General features: G+C 34.4%; 1 protein-coding gene across 2 annotated transcripts in view; it reads left to right on the plus strand.

The window, feature by feature from the left end:
* Nucleotides 1-23498, plus strand: part of TAOK3 (TAO kinase 3) — a 179483-nt gene that overhangs the window by 78986 nt on the left and 76999 nt on the right. The window contains exons 2-4 of one of the 2 annotated variants that reach the window (XM_068562825.1): nt 8909-9012; nt 13841-13904; nt 20034-20252. In XM_068562825.1, coding sequence (XP_068418926.1) covers nt 20133-20252 — 120 coding nt within the window. In that variant the 5' untranslated portion in view covers nt 8909-9012; nt 13841-13904; nt 20034-20132. The remainder of the gene's footprint in view (nt 1-8908; nt 9013-13840; nt 13905-20033; nt 20253-23498) is intronic. The other variant, XM_068562826.1, reaches the window with a different exon arrangement.

Genomic DNA, 23498 nt, shown 5'->3' on the forward strand with positions numbered 1-23498 from the left:
GGTTCTAGATAATTAGTTTCTGGTGAACACATATCAGTATTATATATTTTTCAACACCTAGCATGATGTCTTAAGCACAGCAGGTATCCAGTAAGTGTTGAATGAGTAAATGAATGAATGAATAGTTGAACACTGCTTCAGGGTCATTATACCTTTTATTAAACTCATGAGAAGAGTAAGATTTTGTAGATGTAGAAAAAGCTTAAACAAATAGAACTTACTCAGGTTAGAGGGAATTAAGTAAGGAGACAGAATTAGAAACTGGAATGCTGCAGCTTGTCTCTTATCCTCCGAGCTATGATATGGCTCTTAATCATTAATGAGTAAATATATATAGTATATATATAATATATGGTATGGGTTGCCCATCACTTGAACATTATCCTATTTTGGATACAGGAGGGAGGCAATGGTCCTCCTTCTTCTATGGATACGGAAGAAGCACAAGTAGATATTCATTTCTTGGTTGCCTGGCAGCTGGCCTATGGACATGTGATTTTGGTCAATCAGATGCTCCCACCCAGGACTTTGAATCTTGAGAGCTTAGGGCACAACAGAGACAATTTGTGGCAGTCTAGGAGAACAGAAACAAGTGGCAGTGGCATCAGCAGACAATTACTGTGGCATGATCTTGATTATGGCTTTGCCCTTCTAGGATCCTGTCCATTTTCTGAGCTTTCTGGTTTGTTCTGTGAGACAGCCTATTCTGATGGGTGTTTTCTAACAGCATCAAGGTTTTAACTCAATTCTGACACTATCTGCCTGGAGATAGCATCAGATCCCACAGGGCAAGGGCACAGTCTCACAGGCTGCCCGCAGCCGCTCCCCCACCCCAAACTTCAGATGCTTGTTGCAAGTCCAAGTTGTTACCTGTGCTTCTGACTAACCAGCTGTAGATCAGAGGTTCCTACAAGCCTTCCTCGAATTTGTGGAGGGGGTTTTGCTAGAGTGGCTCACAGAGCTCAGAGACACATTTACTTACATTTACCTGTTTATTATAAAGGATATTATAAAGGATACAGATAAACAACCAGATGAAGAGGTACATAGGGTGAGGTCTGGAAGGGTCCCAAGCACCGGAGCTTCTGTCTCCATGAAGACAGAACTAGGGTGTGCCACCCTCAGGGCATGTGGATGGTTCACCAACCCACAAGCTCTCCAGACCCCATCCTTTTAGGGTTTTATGGAAGCTTCATTATGTAGGCATGACTAATTAAATCTTTGGTCCCTGGTGATTGAACTCTACATCCTGAGGTCAGGGGTTGGGGCTGAAAATTCCAACCATTTAATCAGGTTTGGTTCCTCTGGTTACCAACACCTATCCTCAGGGGCTTTCTAAAAGGCACCGTATTAGCGTAAACTCAGGTGTGGTTGGTAGGGAGTTGTCATGAATAACAAAAGACACTCCTTTCACCTTTATTGCTCTTAGAAAATTCTAAGGGTTTTAGGAAGTCTGTACCAGATGAAGACCAAATATATATTTCTTACTATAAGTCACAGTATCACACCTATAAATAAGTTTCTTTTCTAAGTTAGCCAGAGTTGGTTTCTGTCATTTGCAACCAAAAACCCTGACAGAGGCTGTTATCTTTAGTACTTACAGTAGAGCAGCAGCATACATGCATTTCAACTAACTCCCACAAGGCTAGATGCAATGCTGTAGTAATGGGGCTGCCAATGCCAAAAGGCAAAGGAGTGATAGCTGTTCAGTGGAATCACTGTGGGAAATGCCAAGTTATTCTCTGCAACTTTTCAAATAACTGCATGTTATATGGATTTTTTTTCACGTAAGAATTACGTTCACATCTAGCAAACCTTTTTTCCGTACCTACTACATACCTGGCATATGTTATCTCATTTAATGCTCACAGCATTCTATTACTTTCTATTAAGAGAAATTATAGAGGCTTGATAGAAAACAGAATGGAGTAAACTCTGCAGATAAGAAGGCTCTCTTTAGAATTCTTCAGAATTCCTCATTTATACTGGTTATCTTGAAGAGAGAATGATTTGAACATCCAGATTTCTGCAGATCAAGGAATCTATCAGAAAACTTGAAGTTTTTGTTTTTACTAACCTCTAACTGAAATTTAGCATTTCCTGTAATTTACAAATGTTGACAACAAACCACACAAGTATTAGCAATATCTGAGATTTTTGTCACCAATCACCAAAAGAAATCCCAGATATTTTATAACACATTACAGTTACAGAAATCTCAAAATACTAAGTTCACCACTCTTTGAAATTATTGGGGTTATCAGACTTCCTACTAACTCTCATTACTAAATGAATTAATAAAGAAGCACATAGGGAATTCCCTGGAGGTCCAGTGGTTAGGGCTTAGCGCTTTCACTGCCCAGCGTCCGGGTTGGATCCCTCGTCAGGGAACTAGGATCCCACAAGACACGTGGCACAGCAAAGAAAGAAAAAAAATGGCACATATATATCACAAATCTGTTTTTTAATATTTTGGTAACTATTTCAGTATGATTGGTTTCCTTTCCTTTGTAATTCTAAGTGGTTAATTTTTTTCATTTAAAGCATTATTCTGAGGGACTTCCCTGGTGGTCCAGTAGTTAAGACTCCACACTTCCACTGCAGAGGGCAGGGGTTAGATCCGTAGTCAGGGAACTAAGATCCCACATGCCGTGTGTTGCAGCCAAAAATAAACAAATAAATAAAACATTAGTCTGAGAAGGTGTCATAGGCTGTGTACTGCCTGTGATCAATGTCACAAAAAAGGTTAAGAATTCCTTTTATAGGTAGACTTTCTTCCTTTAGACTAACTCAGTGGTGCGTGAGAATTACTTTAAAGGCTTGTATAAACAAAACCGTGTATAGTGGGATTTTCAAGGATAATTTGAACTGTATGCAGTTTTGGCCTTAAGTGTCCACCTTTGTGCCCAACCACCTTAGGTAAGATATGACTCCATTCTAGAGTGTTTTCAAGTAAATTCACAGACTCCTAGGAATTTGAAGACATGAAAATAGGTCAAAAATTCTCCATGAGATTTTTTAATGTTATATTTTCATTTTGATGATTGTCTCCTAAATAATAAGCTTTAGTGGATCATCTGGATGACTGCCTTATGACCAAATAGTTCTGTGGCTTATCCCGACCACTGACTCTACTTTATCTTATTTTTCTTTATGATATTTATTAGTACCTGCATATCAATATTTATGTGTCTCTCTCCACTAGAATATAAGTTCTATGAGAGTAGGAAAGAACTTAAAGCCTTGTTCAGTACTGGACACATATTAAGCACTTAATAAGTATTTGCTGAATGAATGAACACATGAATAAATGAATGACTAAAAATAATTTAAGAAAATGTTAGGGATCTGTGAGAATTTTTCTATAAGGGATCTGAATATTAATCAAGTTTGAGGAACCCTGTATTAAAGAGTAAATTATTATTGTGTATTACAAATATTACAATTTTCATACCACACATATGATTAAGTTGTGCAAAATGAAGACTTCAAAAGACCAGTTAAATCTATTAGCATAGTTCAGAATTTATGTAGACATAGACACCATTTTTGTACTGGTCTTCATTTTAAGACCCGTGTAAAGTACCGTTTTCCCCAAAATGAATGCATAATTGATTTCAAGTTGCTAACCACATACAAAACTATCAGAGAGAACAAAAACTTTCAGTGTTAAATTTAAGAAATCCAAAGGAGCTCTTCCTTTCCCATTTGTCTCTCTAACCTAAACATCTTTTTTTAAGGGAGGGAGAAACTAATACTCTTTTAAGAAACCAAAAGAATTGATATTTTTACTTTTTAAGCACACATAGTCTTAAATGGCGACCCAAAAGTAGTCTACAAGTTATCATTATTATGATAATCAGTGTCCCAGATACTTCTGCATTATTTGCTTAAGTAGAAATTAGATGATCACAAAGGTCCCTTTCCAGTTCTCAGATTCTGTCATGATGGGCTATGTGATCATTTGGCATAAGAAACACCTGTCATCTAGTTTTACTTTCACAGTGAAAGTACCATAAAAATGGTTTCTTACCTCAGAATAATAGTTAGGTATTAGTGGCAGACAGTGGTAACAACTGTCCAAAATAAGTTTTCTGTTTATTTCTTTAAAGATAGTTTTCTTTAAGTCTGTATTGGGAGGTTGTATTATATGAACAGGGGAGGGAAAACACCAGACTGGTCCTGACTTTGAAAAGGTCCAATCACCTATTTCTACTCTGTTTTTCACTGCTGTAACATGAAGATTTTGCCTGCCTCTGTATACCTTCTTGGAGCAAGATAATGAATGCAATAATAGGAATTTACACAGGCAAATTTACTGTGAATCTTACATTTCAGAGCCCCTTATTTACACCAGCCCCTTCTAAGGCCCTATACCTATTCTTGTGTGGAAATTTTGTAAAATTTTTATTCTTAAAGAGATCCCCAAATTTGTCGATGCTTCAGTCTCCATAAGAACTGAACCCACCACTATATATTCAAGTATTATTTGGAGAAATAAAGACAGAGAAGTTCCATCTTATTAAATTAAACTTCTCTTATTAACCTCCAAAATATAGCAAAATAGGAAACTTTTTGGTGTTCTGAAGTCTGACTTAGGCAGCTTGATTCAGAAAAAAGTTTTCTGAAGTGAGAAATTAGAAGGAGTTTTAATTTGGGATAACAGTACTGCATAAGTATGATTTGACACTTAACTTTTCTGAGATTGAGTTAAAAAAAAAAGAATTGATATGTCTGATCTTTATAATTCTTTCCAATGTGAAACACTTTTTTTAATTTTTTTAATTGAAGTATAGTTAATTTACAATGTTGTGTTAATTTCTGCTGTACAGAAAAGTGATTCAGTTATACATATATATACATTCTTTTTCATATTCTTTTCCATTATGGCTTATCACAGGTTATTGAATGTAGTTCCCTGTGCTATATGGTAGGATTTTGTTGTTTATCCATTCTAAGTATAAGAGTTTGCATCTGCTAATCCCAAACTCCCAATCCATCCCTTCCCCACTCCCCATCCCACTTGGCAACCACAAGTCTGTTCTCTATGTTTGTGAGTCTGTTTCTGTTTCGTAGATAAGTTCATTTGTGTCATATTTTAGATTCCACATATAAGTGATAACCTATATGAAACATTCTTAATCTTACTCCCTTTCTTAATGCTAAAATATTGTGGATTTTCAATCTAGTTGGCTCCAAGTTTATTGTTGCAGAAGTGTGACTACAACATTGAAAGGCAACTAAGATCTTCACTGAATCATCTTTCTTGAAAGTTTCTGAGAAAAGGAAAAATATTTATATTTCTACTCTCTATCAAGTGTATATTAAGTTAGAATGTCTGTGAAAAATAATTTACTTGACTATCATTCTTGGAGGATTTCCATTTCTTAGAATAAAGCATGAAGAAAATTATTTCAGTTTCACATCTCTGATGCAATCTTTGCATCTAAGCTAGCTGGATTGTTCAGTTGGCCCAAGAGCCTAAGACCTGAAATTCTACATTCTTGGCACAGTTCTGAGTTCTCACTATAAATGTAACACCTGAGGTTGCAGGAGGTCAAGGAAGAGGGAAAAAGTAATTTCATGCATATCACTTCATCTTCAGTTAATTCTTAAAATGCTGTCCTATTGGAAGGAAAAACGTCCTTGTTCAGCTTCTGAGGGAAGGATGAATTTAAAGATCATTTTTAGTGTTAAGATTTGGGTGGAAAAGGGAAGGAGATTTCAGCAGATTTTTATGGACTATGTGTTATATAAAGATGCCACAGGACCCAGCAATTTCACTCCTAGGAATATAGTTAATAGAAACTAAATGTATGTGTACACAAGTGATTATAACAGCATTATACATAATAGCCAAAAAGTGGAAACAACCCAAATATACATCAGCTTATAAGTGGATAAACAAAGTGTGGTATATCTATACAGTGGATTTCTATTCGTCAATAGAAAGAAATATTGATTCATGCTACAACATGGGTGAACCTTAAAAACATTATGCTAGGGAAAGAAGCCAGTCACAGAAAACCTCATATCATATGATTCCATTCAAATGAAATGTTCAGAACAGGGAAATCTATAGAGACAGATTAGTGGTTGCTAAGGAATGGAGGGATCAGGATGGGAGGAGTTGATAGCTAAAGGAAATGGGACTTCTTTTTGTGGTGATGAAAATGTTCTAAAATTGACTGTGGTGATGCTTACACATACTTGAATATACTAAAAACCATTGTACACTTTAAATGGGTGAATCGTACGTGAATTGTATCTCAAAAAATTTTTTAAAGATGCCATGGAAATATAATGATTAATCAAAACTTAGATTTAGACATGTATCCTCCTCTGAAGAAGCACTTTTCATCCAGTTAGAGTACTAATATATATGAGTATTTAAAACTGAAGCAAAGGGAGAAAATGGTCGGTCTTATAGGAGGGGTGACATTTAGCTGGACTGTGAGAGTAGTTGGATATGGATATCTGGGTAGAGGTGTAGCATAAGCAAAGACAAAGGTATGAAAATGCAACTGTAGTAATTCATTTTTTCCTGATTATAGAGTTTAAGAATTTAGGTTGGGGTAGTGGTTTGAGGACAGCTTTGAATGTTAGTTAGGTAAAGTTAACCTTAATCCTGTAGGCATTATGGGAACATGGAAGGATTTTGAGCAAGAGCTGTGATATTATCTCAACTGTGCTTCAGGAAGGTGATTGTGATAATAGTGTTTTAAAGATGAATTCCAGAAAATTTAGACGAGAGGCTGAAAGAGCAGAAACAGAGGAAAGAGATAACAAATGCTAACAGAAAGGAAAAGTGAAGAACAGATAAAAAGAAATATTTGAAGCACACTTGTGATTTAGTTGAATGTTAAGGACAAGGAGAAGGGAAGAGTCAAAGTTATTGTGAGGTACATGTGAGACATTTAGGGGAGAAGCCAAACAGATAGTTGAAAGAATGGGACTGGGATTTAGACTGGAGGCCAGAACTGTCTAGTGACAAAGTGTTACTTGAAACTATTAAAGTGGACAGAAATTAGGATAGCAGCTTGCATCACACAGAGGGCTTTGGGCAAATACCTGGAGGAACACACTGATTTAGAGCTAAGAGAGAAGAGGGGCTATAGGAGGAATAATGTGGAAAAACAGGAGAAGACAGTTTCATGGAATCCAAGAGACATTTATAAAAAAAGAAGGAAGGTGGTTAAATGGGACAAAACTGTGAACATCTTTTAGGTGTAATGGATAAACTTTAGGAATATGGTTTTCAGCTTCAATACCATGTGCAGTATTCTAGCAGGGGGGAAAATGATAAAATCAAGAAAGTTGAATTCCTAGGTGTCTTAGAGAGTTTATTTTAAAACATTTATAGAGCCATGCAACTGCAGATGGAGAGAGTACCCATTTTAAGAAAAATTATATAAAAAGGAATAAGTATTTAGAGAGAAGAAAAATACTAGGCATGTGTGTCCATAGCATTAGAAAAATATTTTCTAGGAGTGAGCACCTCCTGCATTTCGAACTAGTCAGGACATGAGGCTGTTAGTAAATGCCTTATTTAAAACTACTTTCTCAGAAATTTCGCAACTAGTGTTCATATAATAAGGAATGTTTTAGTTCCTTGAAGCTATAGTCAGACTAGATTAGCAGGACATACATGCAGACATTGTAGTTATTGATTGGTTGATGGTTAGGTAAAATGTGATGCTGAATTCAGGCAAGTTTTAGCTACCAGTTAATCTAAAGCATTCCACAGCCATAGAATCAGAGGGAATAACAAAATAATGAAAAAGATTAGTTTGTAAGTATAGACGTGAGAAGAGATTGGGATATCCTCTACAGGAAAAATGTGAAAATGGAGGTCAGTGCCTTTTTTTTTAATGTATAGTTTTTTCCCTCTTGTAAGGATTTCATCTCCAAAGCTAGTCAAGCATCCAAAGATTATTTCAATATACATAAATTTTAAATTGTTGTATTCTTTGACCCAGTAGTTCTACTTCTAGAAATCCATTCCAAAAAAGCCCTAAATGTTAAGTGCATAGATAATAAGCACAAAGGTCTTCAAAACAATAATTTTTAGTAGTTCAACAAACAGAGGGTTGAATAACAGCCTTGGTTTCAAATTGTGGAGAAACTGTTGTGAATGAATTGTGGCTCTTCCATACGATAAACATTGAGCAGCCCTTAAATGATCTTTGTGAATAATGTTTGATAATATGGCAAAATACATACAATCTAGAGTTAGATAAAAGAGGTTGACTGTGGAATTATATGTACAATGTGATTTCAGCTGTATAACAAAATAAATATGTGCTTCAAGAAGTAAATATGTTCATGGAGAAAACTATCCCAGTTGCTAATGAAGTTTGTCCTAGGTAGGATTAAGGATTTTTTTTCATAATGGTGTATATTTCTTATATTTTCTACATTGAGCATGTACTTCTTTAATAGATAATAAAGAATTATCACTACCCCAAAATCTGAAAGATTGGTTATAGAGAGACCAGGAAAGGGAAGATAGATGAGTCAATATAAATCATCATGCTTATTGGAAAAGCAATTCAAAATATAAGCCTTCCTGACAGAGAATCAGTAGCACCACCACATGCTGTCAGATTAGTCCTGTCTACTCGTAGCTTCTGTTGAGTTTCCTTGGACTCAAACAGACCAGTGGAAGCCTCAGTATAGATTCTGAAATCTAACGACACATTTGTTTCCCTGATATTGTTTGTGAGACAGTAGCTTGTGTCTTTGTTGTGAAAATCCTACCTTTTACATTTGTCATCCACAAATTGATGAAGATAAAATTTTAACTTTGAATGTTACATTTGTAAATATTTAAAACTATCATGTTATCGATTATTGCTTCTTGAATTCTGCCCCTATAATTACGTATTTTATTCTTCTTTTTTCATAGGTGCACCATAAATACAAAAGACTGAAGTTATAAAAGAGAAAAAAAAAGATTGCTGCTAAAATGAGTCTGAGCAATACAGTATATTTTGTGCCGTACACGAAAAGGTATTGTCCATAAATCCATGACTTAGCTTTCTCCCATAAAATGGGAACAAATTGTGTTTTCTGGTTTTTCTATGAGGAATTTTTATTATGTTTGTGAGAAAAATTAAAAGGAATTAATAAAATTAGGATAAAATATTCTTTTATAAAAATTTTTTAGTTTCAAATTATTTCCTTATAGATTTTCGTTATTTTCAGTTATAGCTTAAAATATGGAGAATTACCTGGCTAAAGTTATTTTATTCCTATTATCAAATTATTTTCTGGAAATACATATTACCATTTTCTGTTATAGTGATTTATAATTAGACTTTGAGATAAAATTTTTTCATATCACTTTTCCTCTAATTACAGAAGTAATAGGCTTTGCAGAACATTTAGAAAATAGAAATAAACAAAAAGAAGGAAATAAAAAATAACCTGAAATCCCAACACCTACTTCAGATAAAACACAAGTCTGCAAAGAAATCCAAATTTGTAGGTGAAAGAAACCTTGTTTCCCATCTTCACTGTTGCATCCCTCCTATGCTCTACCTTACACCCTGCCTCTTTTACTAAAATAAATCAAAATAAAACAAGTAGAAACTGCCTTGTAGAAACTCCCTGTAGAAGGATAATACTTGGTCAGAGAATGTTCCCATTTTATTCTTCCAGGAGTGTATAAAGATGACTGTTTCCTTATGCCCTCACCAAAAAAATGTATCTTTTCTCTATTACTTTATCAATTTGGTGGGTGAAATGAGGTGTCTTACTATTTTACTTTTTATTTCTTTGATTATTAGTGAAATTATATATGTTTCATATCATTAATAGACACTGCTTTTTTCTTTTTTAATTTCCTATTTGTGTCCTTTGAGTGTGTGGGTTGATGTATGTATATGTATATGTTCACCTCTCTGATATTAAGAATAACTTCACTGGCACATATTTTGCAAGGACCATCCCCACTTTACTTGCCTTCCAATTTTGTTTATTGCAACTTTTTAAAGCAATAATTATTAATTGACATACAATAATCTGAACATATTAAGTAACATAACGTTTTAACGTGTGTGTGTGTGTGTGTGTGTGTGTGTATGTATCCATCATCATGATGAAGTTAGTAAACATATCCGTCACTCCCAAAAGCTTCTTCATATCCTTTTTCAATACCTCCCTAACCTCTTCTCTCCCCAGCCCTTTCCCTAGGCAACCACTGATATGCTATCACTCTAGGTTAATTTGCATTTTCCAGAACTGTATATAAATGAAATCATAAAGTATTGATATGTTCTCTTTTTTTGTTCTGGCTTATTTTACTCAGCATAATTATTTTGAGATTCATCCATGTTGTAGCATATATCAATAGTTCATTTTATTTCTGAGTTGCATTCCGTTGTCTGCAAGTACCACAGATTGTTTATCCATTCATCTGTTGATGGATGTTTGGATTATTTCCAGTTTTGACTATTAAAAATAAAGCTGCCATTAACTTTTGTGTACAGTGCTTTGTATGGACGTTTGCTTTCATTTTGGTTGAATACCTAGGAGTGGAATGGCTATGTCATATGGTAGATGTATGTTTCACTTTTTAGGAAACTGCCAGATAGTTTTCCAAAGTGTTTGTACCATTTTTACATCCCACCAGCAGTGTCTGAGAGATCCAGTTACTTCAAATCCTTGCCAACACCTGGTATGGTCTGTCTTTTTAATGTCAGCCATTCTAATAGGTTTGTAGTAGTATCTCATTGGGATCTTAATTTGTATCTCCCTAATGAATAGTGATGTTAAGCATCTTTTTTTTTTTTGGTTTAGTTGCCATCCATTTATCTTTCTTGGTGAAGTGTGTGTTCTAATGTTTTTCTCATTTTTAAAATTGGGTTGTTCATGTTCTTTTAATTGAGTTTTGAGGATTCTTTATATTTTATGAATGCAAATCCATTGTGAGATATATGTTTTGCAGAGATCTTCTACTGTAGCTTATCTTTTCATTCTCTTAACAGGGTCTTTCAAAAAGAGTATGTTTTTATTCTAATTTAACCTTTTTTTCCTTTGTGGAGTGTGCTTTGGTTTTTAAATCTAAGAAATTCTTGCCTAACCCAAGGTCACAAAGATTTTCTCTTGTGTTTTCTTCACAGTTTTTTTAGTTGTATGTTTTACATTTAGTTCTATAATCCATTTGGAGTTAATTTTTGTGTATGGTGTCAATATGAATCAAAGATATACATATGCAGTGGTTATGGCACCATTAGTGGAAGATGTTCTCCACTGAATTGCCTTTGTGCCTTTATCAAAATTCAGTTGTCCATAAATGTGTGGGTCTATTTCTGTACTTCCTGTTTTGTTGCATTGATTTATTTGTGTGTATATATATACACACAAATATATATATACACATACACACACATACACACCAGTATCACAGCGTCTTGATAACTGTAATCTTATGATAAATCTTGCAATCAGGTTATGTTAGCCCTCCAATTTTGTCTTCCTTTTTCAAAGTCGTTTTGGTTGTTTTAGGTCCATTGCATTTTCATATGAATTTGAGAATCAGCTTCTCAATTTCTCTTTCTAAAAAATACTCAATATTGAGTCTTCTGACCTATAACCACAGTATAACTTTTCATTATGTCTTTACTTCCTTTCATTATTATTTTGTAGTTTTCAGTGTACAAGTCTTACAGATCCTTTGTCAGATTTATCCCTAAGTATTTCATTTTTTTTGATGCTATTATAAGTGATATTTAAAAGTTTAGATATCCATTTGTTCATGTATAGAAATATAATTGAGCTTTATATATTGATCTTGTATTCTGCAACTTTGATAAACTCACATATTAGTTCCATTGAATTTTCTACACAGGTGATTATGTTGTTTGTCAGTAAAAGTCTAACTTATTCCTTTCCAATCTTGCTACTTTTTACTTCTTTTTTCTTCCCTTGTTGCACTTATAGAACATCCAGCACAATGTTGAATAGAAGTGTTGAGAGCAGACATCCTTGCCTTGTTCCTGACCGTAGGAGGAAAGCAGTTGCTCTTTCACCATTATATTTGACATTAGCTGTAAATGTTTCATAGATTTCCTTTATTAGGTTGGGGATGTTACCTTACATTCCTAGTTGGCTCAAGAGTTTTTTGTTTTTTTTTTAATTTTATTTATTTATTTATGGTTGTGTTGGGTCTTCGTTTCTGTGCGAGGGCTTTCTCCAGTTGCGGCAAGTGGGGGCCACTCTTCATCGCGGTGCGCGGGCCTCTCACTGTTGCGGCCTCTCTTGTTGCGGAGCACAGGCTCCAGACGCACAGGCTCAGTAATTGTGGCTCATGGGCCCAGCTGCTCCACGGCATGTGGGATCTTCCCAGGCCAGGGCTCGAACCCGTGTACCCTGCATTAGCAGGCAGATTCTGAACCACTGCACCACCAGGGAAGCCCGGCTCAAGAGTTTTTATCAGGAATGAATTTCGGATTTTGTCATATGCTTTTTCTGTATCTTTAGAGATGATCATTTGGCTTTTTATCAATTTGTTGATATGGTGAATTACATTGATTTTTGAGTGTTAAACCAACCTTGCATTCCTGTAATAAATTCCACCTAGTCATGATGTATTATTTATTTTATATATTACTGAACTATATTTGCTATAATTTTGTTGTGAATATTTGTATCTGTAGTCTTAAAGAATTTTACTCTGTTGCTTTCTTTCTTGTAATGTTTTTGTCTGGCTTTGGTGTCAGGGTAATACAAGCCTCATAGAATTAATCCTAGAGAGTATGTCTCCTTTTCCATTTTCTGAAAGAGATGTGTAAAATTAATATTGTATCTTTCTTAGATGTTCCGTTGAATTCACCAATTAAGCCATTTGATTCTGGAGTTTTCTTTGTGGGAAGATTTTAAATTACAAATTCAATTACTTTAATAGATACAGAGGTATTGAGGGTATCTGTTTCTTCTGGCGTAAACTTTGTTGATTTGTGTCTTTCAGAGAATTTATCCACTTCATCTAAGTTGTTGAATAATAATTGCATAATGTTGTACAATTTGCATAGTATAATACTCCCTGATTATTCTTCTGATATCTATAGAATCTATAGTGATGTTATCCCTCTCATTCCTGATACGGGTAATTATGTCTTCTGATTTTTTTTTCCTGATCAGTCTGGCAAGGTTTATAAATTTGATTACTTTTATCAGAGAACCAGCTTTGCTTTCATTGATTTTTTTGTTTGTTTATGTTTTTTTCTATTTCATTGATTTCTGCTTTAATCTTTATTATTTTCTTTCTCTCCTTACTTTGGGTTTAATTTGCTCTTTTTTTCCTAGTTTTTAAAAAAATAGTGGAATCTGAGGTCATTGATTGAGACCTTCTTTTCCAAAACAGGAGTTTATTGCTATAGATTTCCATATGAGTACTGCTTTAGTGGTATCCCACAAATTTTGACATCTTCTGCTTTCATTTTAATTAAGATAAAAGTATTTTCTAGTTTCTCTTTTGATTTATTTTTTGACCCATGGATTACTTTTTACTGTGTTATTTAGTTTCCATGTATTTGGGGATTTTTTTCATATTATCTGTCTGCTGTTGATTTTCTAATTTAACTCCATTGTGTTCAGAGAATATACTTAGTATAACATAAGTCCTTTTAATTTATTGAGTCTTGTTTTATGGCCCAGAATATGGTCTATCTTGGTAAACATTTTGTGTGCACCTGAAAAGAATATGTATTGTGATGTTTCTGGGTTGAAACATCAATGTTACTAATCATATTTCAATGTCAATAATCAAATTGGTTGATAGTGTTGTTCAAGTCTTCTATATCCTTACTGATTTTCTGTCTATTTGTTCTATCAGTTATTGAGGAAAGGATATTGAAATCTCCAACTACAATTGTGGATTTGTCTATTTCTCCTTGCAGGTAAATCAATTTTTAATCATGTATTTTGAAACTTTTTTTATTAGGTGTATAAGCATTTAGGATTGTTATATTCTCTTGATAAATTGATCCAATCTTTTTATCATTATGAAATAATCTTTGTAATATCTTTGCATTGAAATCCACGTTACCTGATATTAATATAGCTGGCCCAGCTTTCTTTTGATTAGTGTTATGTCTTTTTCCATCCTTTTAACCTACTTGTGTCTTTTTATTTAAAGCGTGTATATAGACACATGTGTACACATGTATGCATATATGTATTTATATTTGGATACACATTTATGTATTAATCCGCTGTCTATACTCAAGTGATAGTATACCTTTTTGTATATAGTATGATAACTTTACAACACTGTGCTTCGATTTCTATCCTTCCCAACTTCGTGTTCTCATACGTTTTACTTCTACATGTTATAAACTCACACTATATTGTTATTTTTGTTTAAACAGTGAATTATACTTTAAAGAAGTTTAAATAATGGGGGGAAATCTTACATATTTAACCAAATAGTTAACCATTTTCAGTGCTTTTTCAATGTTTTGTAAAGCTCTATTTCCATCTGGTATGATTTTTGCTTATGTCTAAAGGATTTCCTTTAGCATTTCCTATATGACCACCAGCATTTAGCTGCTGGTCAGGTCATGAATTCTTTCAGCTTTTGATGTCTAAAACCCTCTATTCTGCCTTCGTTTTTCAAAGATCTTTTTACGGGACACAGAATTTTAGTTTGAACTTAGCACTTTAAAAATGTTTCTCTATTGTCTTCTCACTGGTATTATCTCCAGTGAAGAATCTGCTGTCATTGTTGTCCTTGTTCCTCTATATAGAATGTGTTTTTTGTCTCTGGCTGCTTTCATGATTTTTGCTTTATCATGTTTTGAGCAATTTATTATGATATGTTTGGTGTAATTTTCCCCATTTTTCTTATTCTCATTCTTGTTCTTGAGCCCCATTGACCTTCTTGGATCTGTGGTTTATAATTTTCATCAGAATGGTAAGTTTTTTTCACTATTATTTCTTCAAATATTTTCTCTGCCTCAACATCTCTCTCTTCTCTTCAGGGACTCCAATTAGATATATACTAGTCCATTTGAAATTGTTCCACAGCTCACTGATGCTCTTTTTTTTGGTTGTTTATTATTTTGTTATTTTTTTTCTCTGTGTGTTTCATTTTGGATAGTTTCTACTGTCATATCTTCAAGTTCATAAACCTTTTTTTCTGAAATCTCAGCTGCTATTCATCCCATGCAGTGTATTTTTCATCTCAGACATTGTAGCTTTCACCTCTAGAGGTTCAGTTTGTGTCTCTTTATATCTTGACTATCTCTATGTGTTTGATATTTCCTCAATATTTCCTAACTTTTTAAATATATGGAATACAGATATAATAAGCGTTTTAATGCTCTTGTCTGCTAATCTAGCAACTATCATCTATATCAGTCCTGGATTGGTTCCAATTGATTTTTCTCATCATTATGTGTCATATTTTCCTGCTTCTTGGGATACTTGCTGATTTTTTTTTTTTAGACATTGTGAATTTTACCTTTTTGGATATTAGATTTTTTTTTTTAATTCCTTTAAATATTTGTGAGCTTTATTCTGGGACACAGTTAAGCTACTTGGAATAATTTAACCCATAAAGATCCTGCTTTTAAATTTTGTTAGGCATCCAGAACAGCACTTAGTCTATGGTAATTTCCTGCTACTAAGATTAGACTCTTGTGAGTACTCTAAACAATTCCACATGAATTATGAGATTTGCTATTCAGGCTAGTGGTAACAGGCACTATTTACAGCTCTTCATGAGCCCTAGGTACTGTTTTCTTTAATTCTTTCATATAGGGTTTTTTCCCACCCTGCCTGGCCTGGCATAGTTTTCTCACTTGCATACATAGATCAGTAGTCAGCTGAAGACTTGATGGGAACTCTGTGCTGATCTCCATATCTTCTTTCTGTGCTGTTCTCTTCTATTTAGTACTCTGCCCTGAGAACTCTAGCCATTTTGGTAACCCTGGACCCTCATCACTGGAGTGCCCCAGGCTCTAATTGGGTTTCCCCACCCCCTACTCTCTGTGCCATGGCCTGGAAACTCTCCCAGGACATTAAATTGGGACAGTTTTAGCTCTCCTTGTTTGCTGTTCCTCTGTCTGGGATCACTGTCCTTCTCTGCCTGATATCCATTGTGTTAAAATACCATAATTTCATGTTTTTCCAGTGTTTCAGTTGTTTCTGGTGGTAGATAATAAATCCAGTCCTGTTACTCCATCTTGGCTGGAAGCAGAAATCCATTCATTATATTTTTTAAGATAAATAAGTTGTGTATTGTCAAGCTTACTGATTTTAGTTTATGGTTTTTGCCTCTGATATCTTGCTCAATAACTAAATTCTCATCTGTAAATTATTTTAGAAGTTTTTATGATCTCTCTTTTTTTTTACATTTTAATATTTATTTCTTTTGAAAAATCACTTTAGTCTATAGTATGACTTAGTAGTCTGTGTGTGTCCTCCAAATGGTTATCCATAGTACTTAGCTTTAATCACATTGAAGCCAAAATATTCAAGTTTAAAATACATCTTGGTGATTGAAAAGATTTTAGTTCTCATAAATTTGGTTCATAGATCTTGTTTTTCCTAACGGACATTTTGTAATTTGCTTTTTTTTTTTTTTTTTTGGCATGGTCTCAAACGGCATGTCTTTGATTTAATCCGTTGTTTCTCTTTTCTGTTCTCTAAGCAGTGAAGGCAATAGCACTTTTGAACTTTATGTACTTTGTTGCCTAACAAGTAACTAAATTTAAGTTACTTTTTCAATAGTATTGATATATTGACTTTATGCTTGATTATTGGCATTCATGGCTTGGCAGGATGACTACTCATGATTACAGATGCAGTGTTGTGGTGGAATTCTTTTTCATGTTTAAAACCTTCAGTGACTACCCATTACCCTCAATATAAACTCCAAATTTCTTAGTATGGTTTAAAAGAATTATTGTGATTTTCCTTGGCTTATAAAGGAATTTAGTCTTTCCTGACACATAGTAGTGCTTAATAAATGTTAGCTGTTACTATTTCAATATTAATTAGACCAAACTGCTTTTTGAAACAGATTTATTGAGATATAATTTTCTTGTTTTCTTTTTAAATTATATTTTATTCTACGTGTGTCTCCAAGGAAATCAAAAAGAAATGCAATTAGTTTGTGATGTTGGGGGAAAAAAATCTTTGGTTTTACTTGCTCAACAAAAATATCTGAATCAATTATACTTTTATCAACTTTCCCTTCACATCCTAGCATTCTGTTTTGCCATCCACTGTGTATTTCTCACACATATCTATCTCAAAGTTATCTTGAGAGGGAGAGTAAAAACAAAAATCCAAATTCTAAAAGATAGCGCTTAATCAATGTTAAATCTATCCACAGTTATGTATATTAAACAGAATCATGTCTATTGCATCCTTATAAGCTTCTGAAAATAAGCATATTTATGCTAAGAAATGTCATTGTAATATACAAATAAAATTTTCCAAAATTTAGATTATTGTAAACTAAAATTAAGCTAATTTGTGATTTAAATGACTATTTATTAGCTCCTTAGAAATCAGTGCTCATTGTTCTTTGCATTTGTCTAAGTAAACTGTCAGGTGTAGAAACTTTTAAATACCACTAATGATGCTATAGGTACAACAGATCACACCTAAAGGAATATACTTCAAAAGCAGAATTATTTTTTCATAAAAAAGATAGCAGCTGAATCATAATATATTTTAACGCTAATGTTTTTCTCACCAAACTGTTCTCTCCAAATCTACATAGTACCAACCAAAAAAAAAAAAAAGAAAAATTATTTAGGCAGCTACATACTCCAAAGCACATTGCATGTCTTACCTCTATTGTCAGTCAGGTATCTGGGATAAAATATGTAGTCTCTACATAGACAAAGCTTTCACCATGAAAGTAAAGGAACATCCAGCTGGGCATGCTGGCTAAGTGACATTTTCCAGTTGCCTGTTGCAGTTGTCATTAACTAGAGAAAGTGTCTATGTAACTATTGGTCAGGAAGAATATATACTTCATCTTGCAGTCTTGTAGACTGTTTGATTAACCCATTAATGGGTGGATCAATTCAGAATAATCACCTTTATGTTTCTTTAGTCCCCTTTTGGAAATTTCTTCTTTTGAGGTTTTTTCCCCCTGCGTAACTGATAATTTACCTGTTCTTTTTCTTTTCTTCTCCTCAGAAATCTGTTGTTGGTATTTTGATTTTCTTATCTTTAATTCCCATTTGTTTTCAATTAGCTAGGACAAAAGTCATGGTTATTACCCCTCTCCATTTTATTTTTTTTAAGTTTTTTTTAAACTTTTAATTATATTGGCGTATAGTTGATTAACAATGCTATGATAGTTTCAGGTATACAGCAAAGTGATTCAGTTATACTTGTTTCTGTTCTTTTTCAAACTCTTTTCCCTTTTAGGTTGTTACATAATATTGAGCAGAGTTCCCCATGCTATACAGTAGGTCCTTGCTGGTTATCCGTTTTAAGTATAGCAGTGTGTACATGTCAATCCCAAACTCCCTAACTGTCCCTTCCCCCAACCATTCCCCCCCTGGTAACCGTAAGTTCATTCTCTGAGTCTGTGAGTCTGTTTGTGTTTTGTAAGTAAGTTCATTTGTATCATTTATTTTTAGATTCCACTTTCTCTTTCTCTGACTTACTTCACTCAGTATGACAATCTCTAGGTCCGTCCATGTTGCTGCAGATGGCATTATTTAATTCTTTTTAATGGCTGAGTAATATTCCATTGTATATATGTGCCACATCTTTATCCATTCCTCTGTCAATGGACATTTAAGTTGCTTCCATGCCTTGGCTGTTGTAAACAGTGCTGCAGTGAACATTGGGGTGCATGTATCCTTTTGGACCATGTTATTCTCTGGATATATGCCCAGGAGTGGGATTACAGGATGATATGGTAGCTCTATTTTTAGTTTTTTAAGGAAACTCCATACTGTTCTCTATAGTGGCTGTACCAATTTACATTCCCACCAACGGTGTAGGAGGGTTCCCTTCTCTCCACACCTTCTCCAGCATTTATTGTTTGTGGATTTTTTGATGATAACCATTTTGACTGGCTTGAGGTGATATCTCATTGTAGTTTTGATTTGTGTTTCAGATATAATTTTCATACCATACAATTCACCCATTTAAAGAGTACAACTGAAGAGTTTTTAGTATATGAACAGTTATACAACCATCACCACAATGAATTCTAGGACATTTCACCACACTAAAAAGAAAGCCCATACCCTTTAGCTATCACCCCCAACTCTCCTTCACCTGCTAGCCCTAGGCAACCAAAAGTCTATTCAATACTTTCTGTCTCTATAAATTTACTTATGCTGGATGTATTATATAAATGGAATCATACAATATGTAGTCTTTTGTGACTGGCTTCCTTCACTTAGCGTAATGTTTCCCCTGTGTTGTGGTGTGTATCAGTAGTTCATTCCTTTTTATCCCTGAATAATATTCCATGGTATGGATATACCATATTTTGTTTATTCATTCACCAAATGGACATTTGGGTTGTTGCTGAATAATGTGGCTACCAATATCCAAGTTTTTGTGTGGACGTGTGTTTTTATTTCTCTTGGGTATATACCGAGGAGTGGGAATTTTTGGGTCAAATTGTAACTCTGTGTTTAAGTTTTTGATGAACTCCCAATCTGTTTCCCAAAATGGCTGTACCATTTTACATTTCCACCAACTGTGTTGGAGGGTCCGAATTTCCCCACATCCTTACCAATACTTATTATTTGACTTTTTGATAATAGCCATCCTAGTGGGTATGAAAATGGTATCTCATGTGTTTTTAATTTTATTTGTCTAATGACTAATGGTGTGGAGCATCTTTTCATGTGTTAGTGGACATTTCTATGTCTTTGGAGTAATATCTGTTCAGATCCTTTGCCCATTTTTCTTTTGGATTACTTGTCTTTTTATTATGAATTTCTAAGACCAAGATGCTTTTTATGGATAATATGAATCTGTAATTGCCACCAAACAAAATGTATAATAAGTTAATGTCAAACCTTATTTTTCTACAGGTACTGAAATTTTACCCCCCCCATCCCCCAAATATTTGTCAATGAGAGAGAAAGCTGACTGGGATATCAAAAGCAAAGTGCTTGCACATACTGGTCATCATGCGGAAAGGGGTGCCAAGGGACCCAGAGATTGCTGATCTGTTCTACAAAGATGATCCTGAAGAACTTTTTATTGGTTTACATGAAATTGGACATGGAAGTTTTGGAGCAGTTTATTTTGTAAGTAATTAAAAATTGTTTAGATCAAATTATGAATGTTTAAATTCTGTACATTCTAACTATTACTTGTAAAATGCACTTGGTTTTAATGTTTAGTCTACAAATTAAATGATGTCTACAGTAGAGGCAAATAGTCATTGCTGAAGAGCCAGTCCTAGAATTCTAGGCATCATTCAAGTCAATGGTATCCATATCAAATGACTCTGCTGTCAAAGTAGTGTAAAAAAGTTATAAGCTTGAGTTTGAACCCTATTCATTTCCCTTACATGCCAAGCTCTTTTCTGCCTCAGGGCCTTTATATATGCTATTCCTCCTGCCTAGAAAACTGTACATTTTTTCCCCATTCCTGTCTAACTCTTGTTTACCCTACAGATATCAGCTTAAGTGTTAAATCCATGAGATAGCCATTCCTGTTCAACCCTCCAGCACTAAATTAAGACTTTCTTTATGGTCTCATAACACCCTATGCTTGTACTTTGTTGCATTTGTTACAGTTATAATTGAATAATTATGTGTGAGATTTTTTGATTCATGTATGTCTCTCTCACTAAATAATAAGCTCCATAAGGACAGGAATTATATCTACTTGTTCATTGCTATATCCCCAATAGCTAGTATAATGTCTGAATAGTAGGAACTCAGTAAATGATGGATGGATGGGTGGATGGACAAGTGGACATCTACGCAGACAGATAGACTGACAGATTTTTAGTAACAATCGTGTTAAGTCAGTATCTTAGGTTAAGGGATACAAGGCTTAGCCCCATTGAGTCAGTTTGAGTTCCAAGACTGTGATTATCTTCTGATGAGAAGAGTGAGAAATGACTGAAATGTTAACATAGATCATTCACCTGAAATTCATTGCATAAAATATAGTTCTTTATTTCAATAACCTTAGAAGTTTGCATCATCAAATTAACACATACTTCCTTAAGAGTACTAGTTCCTTAAAGCAAGTAATATTTAAGTAATATTACCTATTTCTCCTCCAAACCTGTTAGCAAATAATTTCTTTCTTAATCAAACAGTATTTGACTTTTCTTTTTAAGTGGTCCTTTATGTCCTTCCATCTGGATAGGGCTTATCTTTAGTTGTCCTTCCAAATGAGATTTTATTAATTGCTTCTTGAACTTATCCTTTTGTTTCTAGCCAAATCTTCAGCCTGAGTTTTCTCAGAATGCTCTTTCGTCCCTTCATGTCTATACTCAGCACTACCACCACTTCTCCGCACTCACCCCCATCTAATACTTGGCTCCCACTCAAGTACATTTTATCATTAAGTGACCTTCCATTGCTGAAGTGGGTGCTAATTTTCTAGTTAATACCCTCATATTAGTCTTTGGGCTTAGAGTAGCATTTATGGCCCAAAGTCCTATCTTTCTCATTCACTGAGACACATTTTTTTAAGAGGATTTTTTTAATTACAAATATATCATATATACAGAAGTGTGTATAATACATTCACACTTATATATTTTAATATATAATTTAAAGAATAATTAAAATGTAAATCCCTTTATAACCACCAGCCAGGCCAAGAAATAAAATATTGCCAGCACCCCAGAAGCCCCTTTTTTGTTAGAAGAATCCACTATGCTGAATTTTTATGATGATGACTTTCGTATATTTCTTTATATGTACCCACTTACTTCTCTACCCCTAATAATATAATTTGGTTTTGCCGGTTTTGAACTTCTTAACAATAGAAACATTCTGTATATATTTGGTTGTGACCTGTTTGTTTTGCTTAGAGATACTTTCTTCAGTCAATCATCTTTTCTTACTTTCCTTCTATTACTGTATAACTAATTCATCATCTCAGAATCTCTCTTGGCCAGAGTCAGAGAGTAGTTGCAATCTCTGTTTGACTCTTCTATTTTAAAAAGCAGCCAGACCACTCTCAAAGTTCTCTTTTAGAATAAATACAATAAACCAAGTATGCTTTGAAACTTACTGACATGCCTTTTGTGCTAGGGATAAAGTGAGACCTACATTGCTGTAGAAGACCCAGTGCTTTTGGGACTAAGTCCTGTCTGTTTAGCTAGAGTACGGTAGTTCCCCCTTATCCACAGTTTCGCTTTCCACGGTTTTAGTTATCTGTGGTCAACCTCAGTCCAAAAATATTAGATGGAAAAATCCAGAAATAAACAATTCTTAAGTTTTAAATTGCGAGCTATTCTGACTAGCATCATGTAAATATGTGTTATTTGTTGATAATGATAGACTAGAGAAATCACAAAGATACCTGGGTGGCTTTGATACTGAAATGTAATCATTAACTATATATTGCCTGTATACAAAAGTGTAGAGTACAGGCCCTTATAAGCCCGTAAGGCACTTAAAAAACAGCTTAAAGGAGAATTAACTGATACTTTACTATAAAACTTAAAAAAGCCTTAACCTTTTATCTACAGTGGTCACATAGGTAGCACCTTAAAAATGGATTTTCTCAGGGACCACAGTAATATGACCCATGTTGCTCCTCCCTGTTGACAGATTCTTCCTCTTCTCACTCATACCATTATAACCAAGAAGACTACCATCTCTTACTTGGACAACTGCAGTAACCTCCAAACTGATCTCTGTGCATCCATTCTGGTCTGTCTCCAGTCTTTTGTCCACACCACAGTGAGCTTGAGGGTTGGTGGAGAGCGGAAACACGTAAATATGATCACATCACCTTTTCTCTGTAAAGCCTTCAGAGGGTCTCCTCCTCTGTTCTTGGACTAAGTTCAACTTCCCTACTGTAGGCAGCCTGTAAGGTCCTTCATGAGGTGATCCCTCTATACCTGAACTGTATTCCCTCTTATTCTCATTGCTCTAGTTATTATATAAAAGTTTTCTTTTAATCATCCATCATAGGATCTTTGCATAAACTGTTCTCTCTGGAATGTTTTCCCCTGCCATCTTCATCTTCTTAACTCCACTTTATCCTTTGTCTCTCAGCTGAGGGCTCATTTATTCAGGGAAGCCGTGCCTGACCTGCCTAATCACATCCCCCCTTTTTTGGTTCTCAGAGTAACACATACCCTTCTTTGTAACACATATCACAGTTGCAATTTTATATTAATTATGATTTCATTTTTGCTGTCTATACTACTAGAAGAGAGATAGGCACTAGGCATACTTACAATTCTATCCCTAGCATTTAGCCCAGTACCTGACAAATTTTGAGTACCTGGTAAGTATTTGAATTATGAAGAACTCAGAGAATTTGGAACTGCTAATTAGTACTTTTCATGAGTC

This window comes from Eschrichtius robustus, chromosome 14 (assembly GCF_028021215.1).
Source record: "Eschrichtius robustus isolate mEscRob2 chromosome 14, mEscRob2.pri, whole genome shotgun sequence".
NCBI lineage: Eukaryota > Metazoa > Chordata > Mammalia > Artiodactyla > Eschrichtiidae > Eschrichtius > Eschrichtius robustus.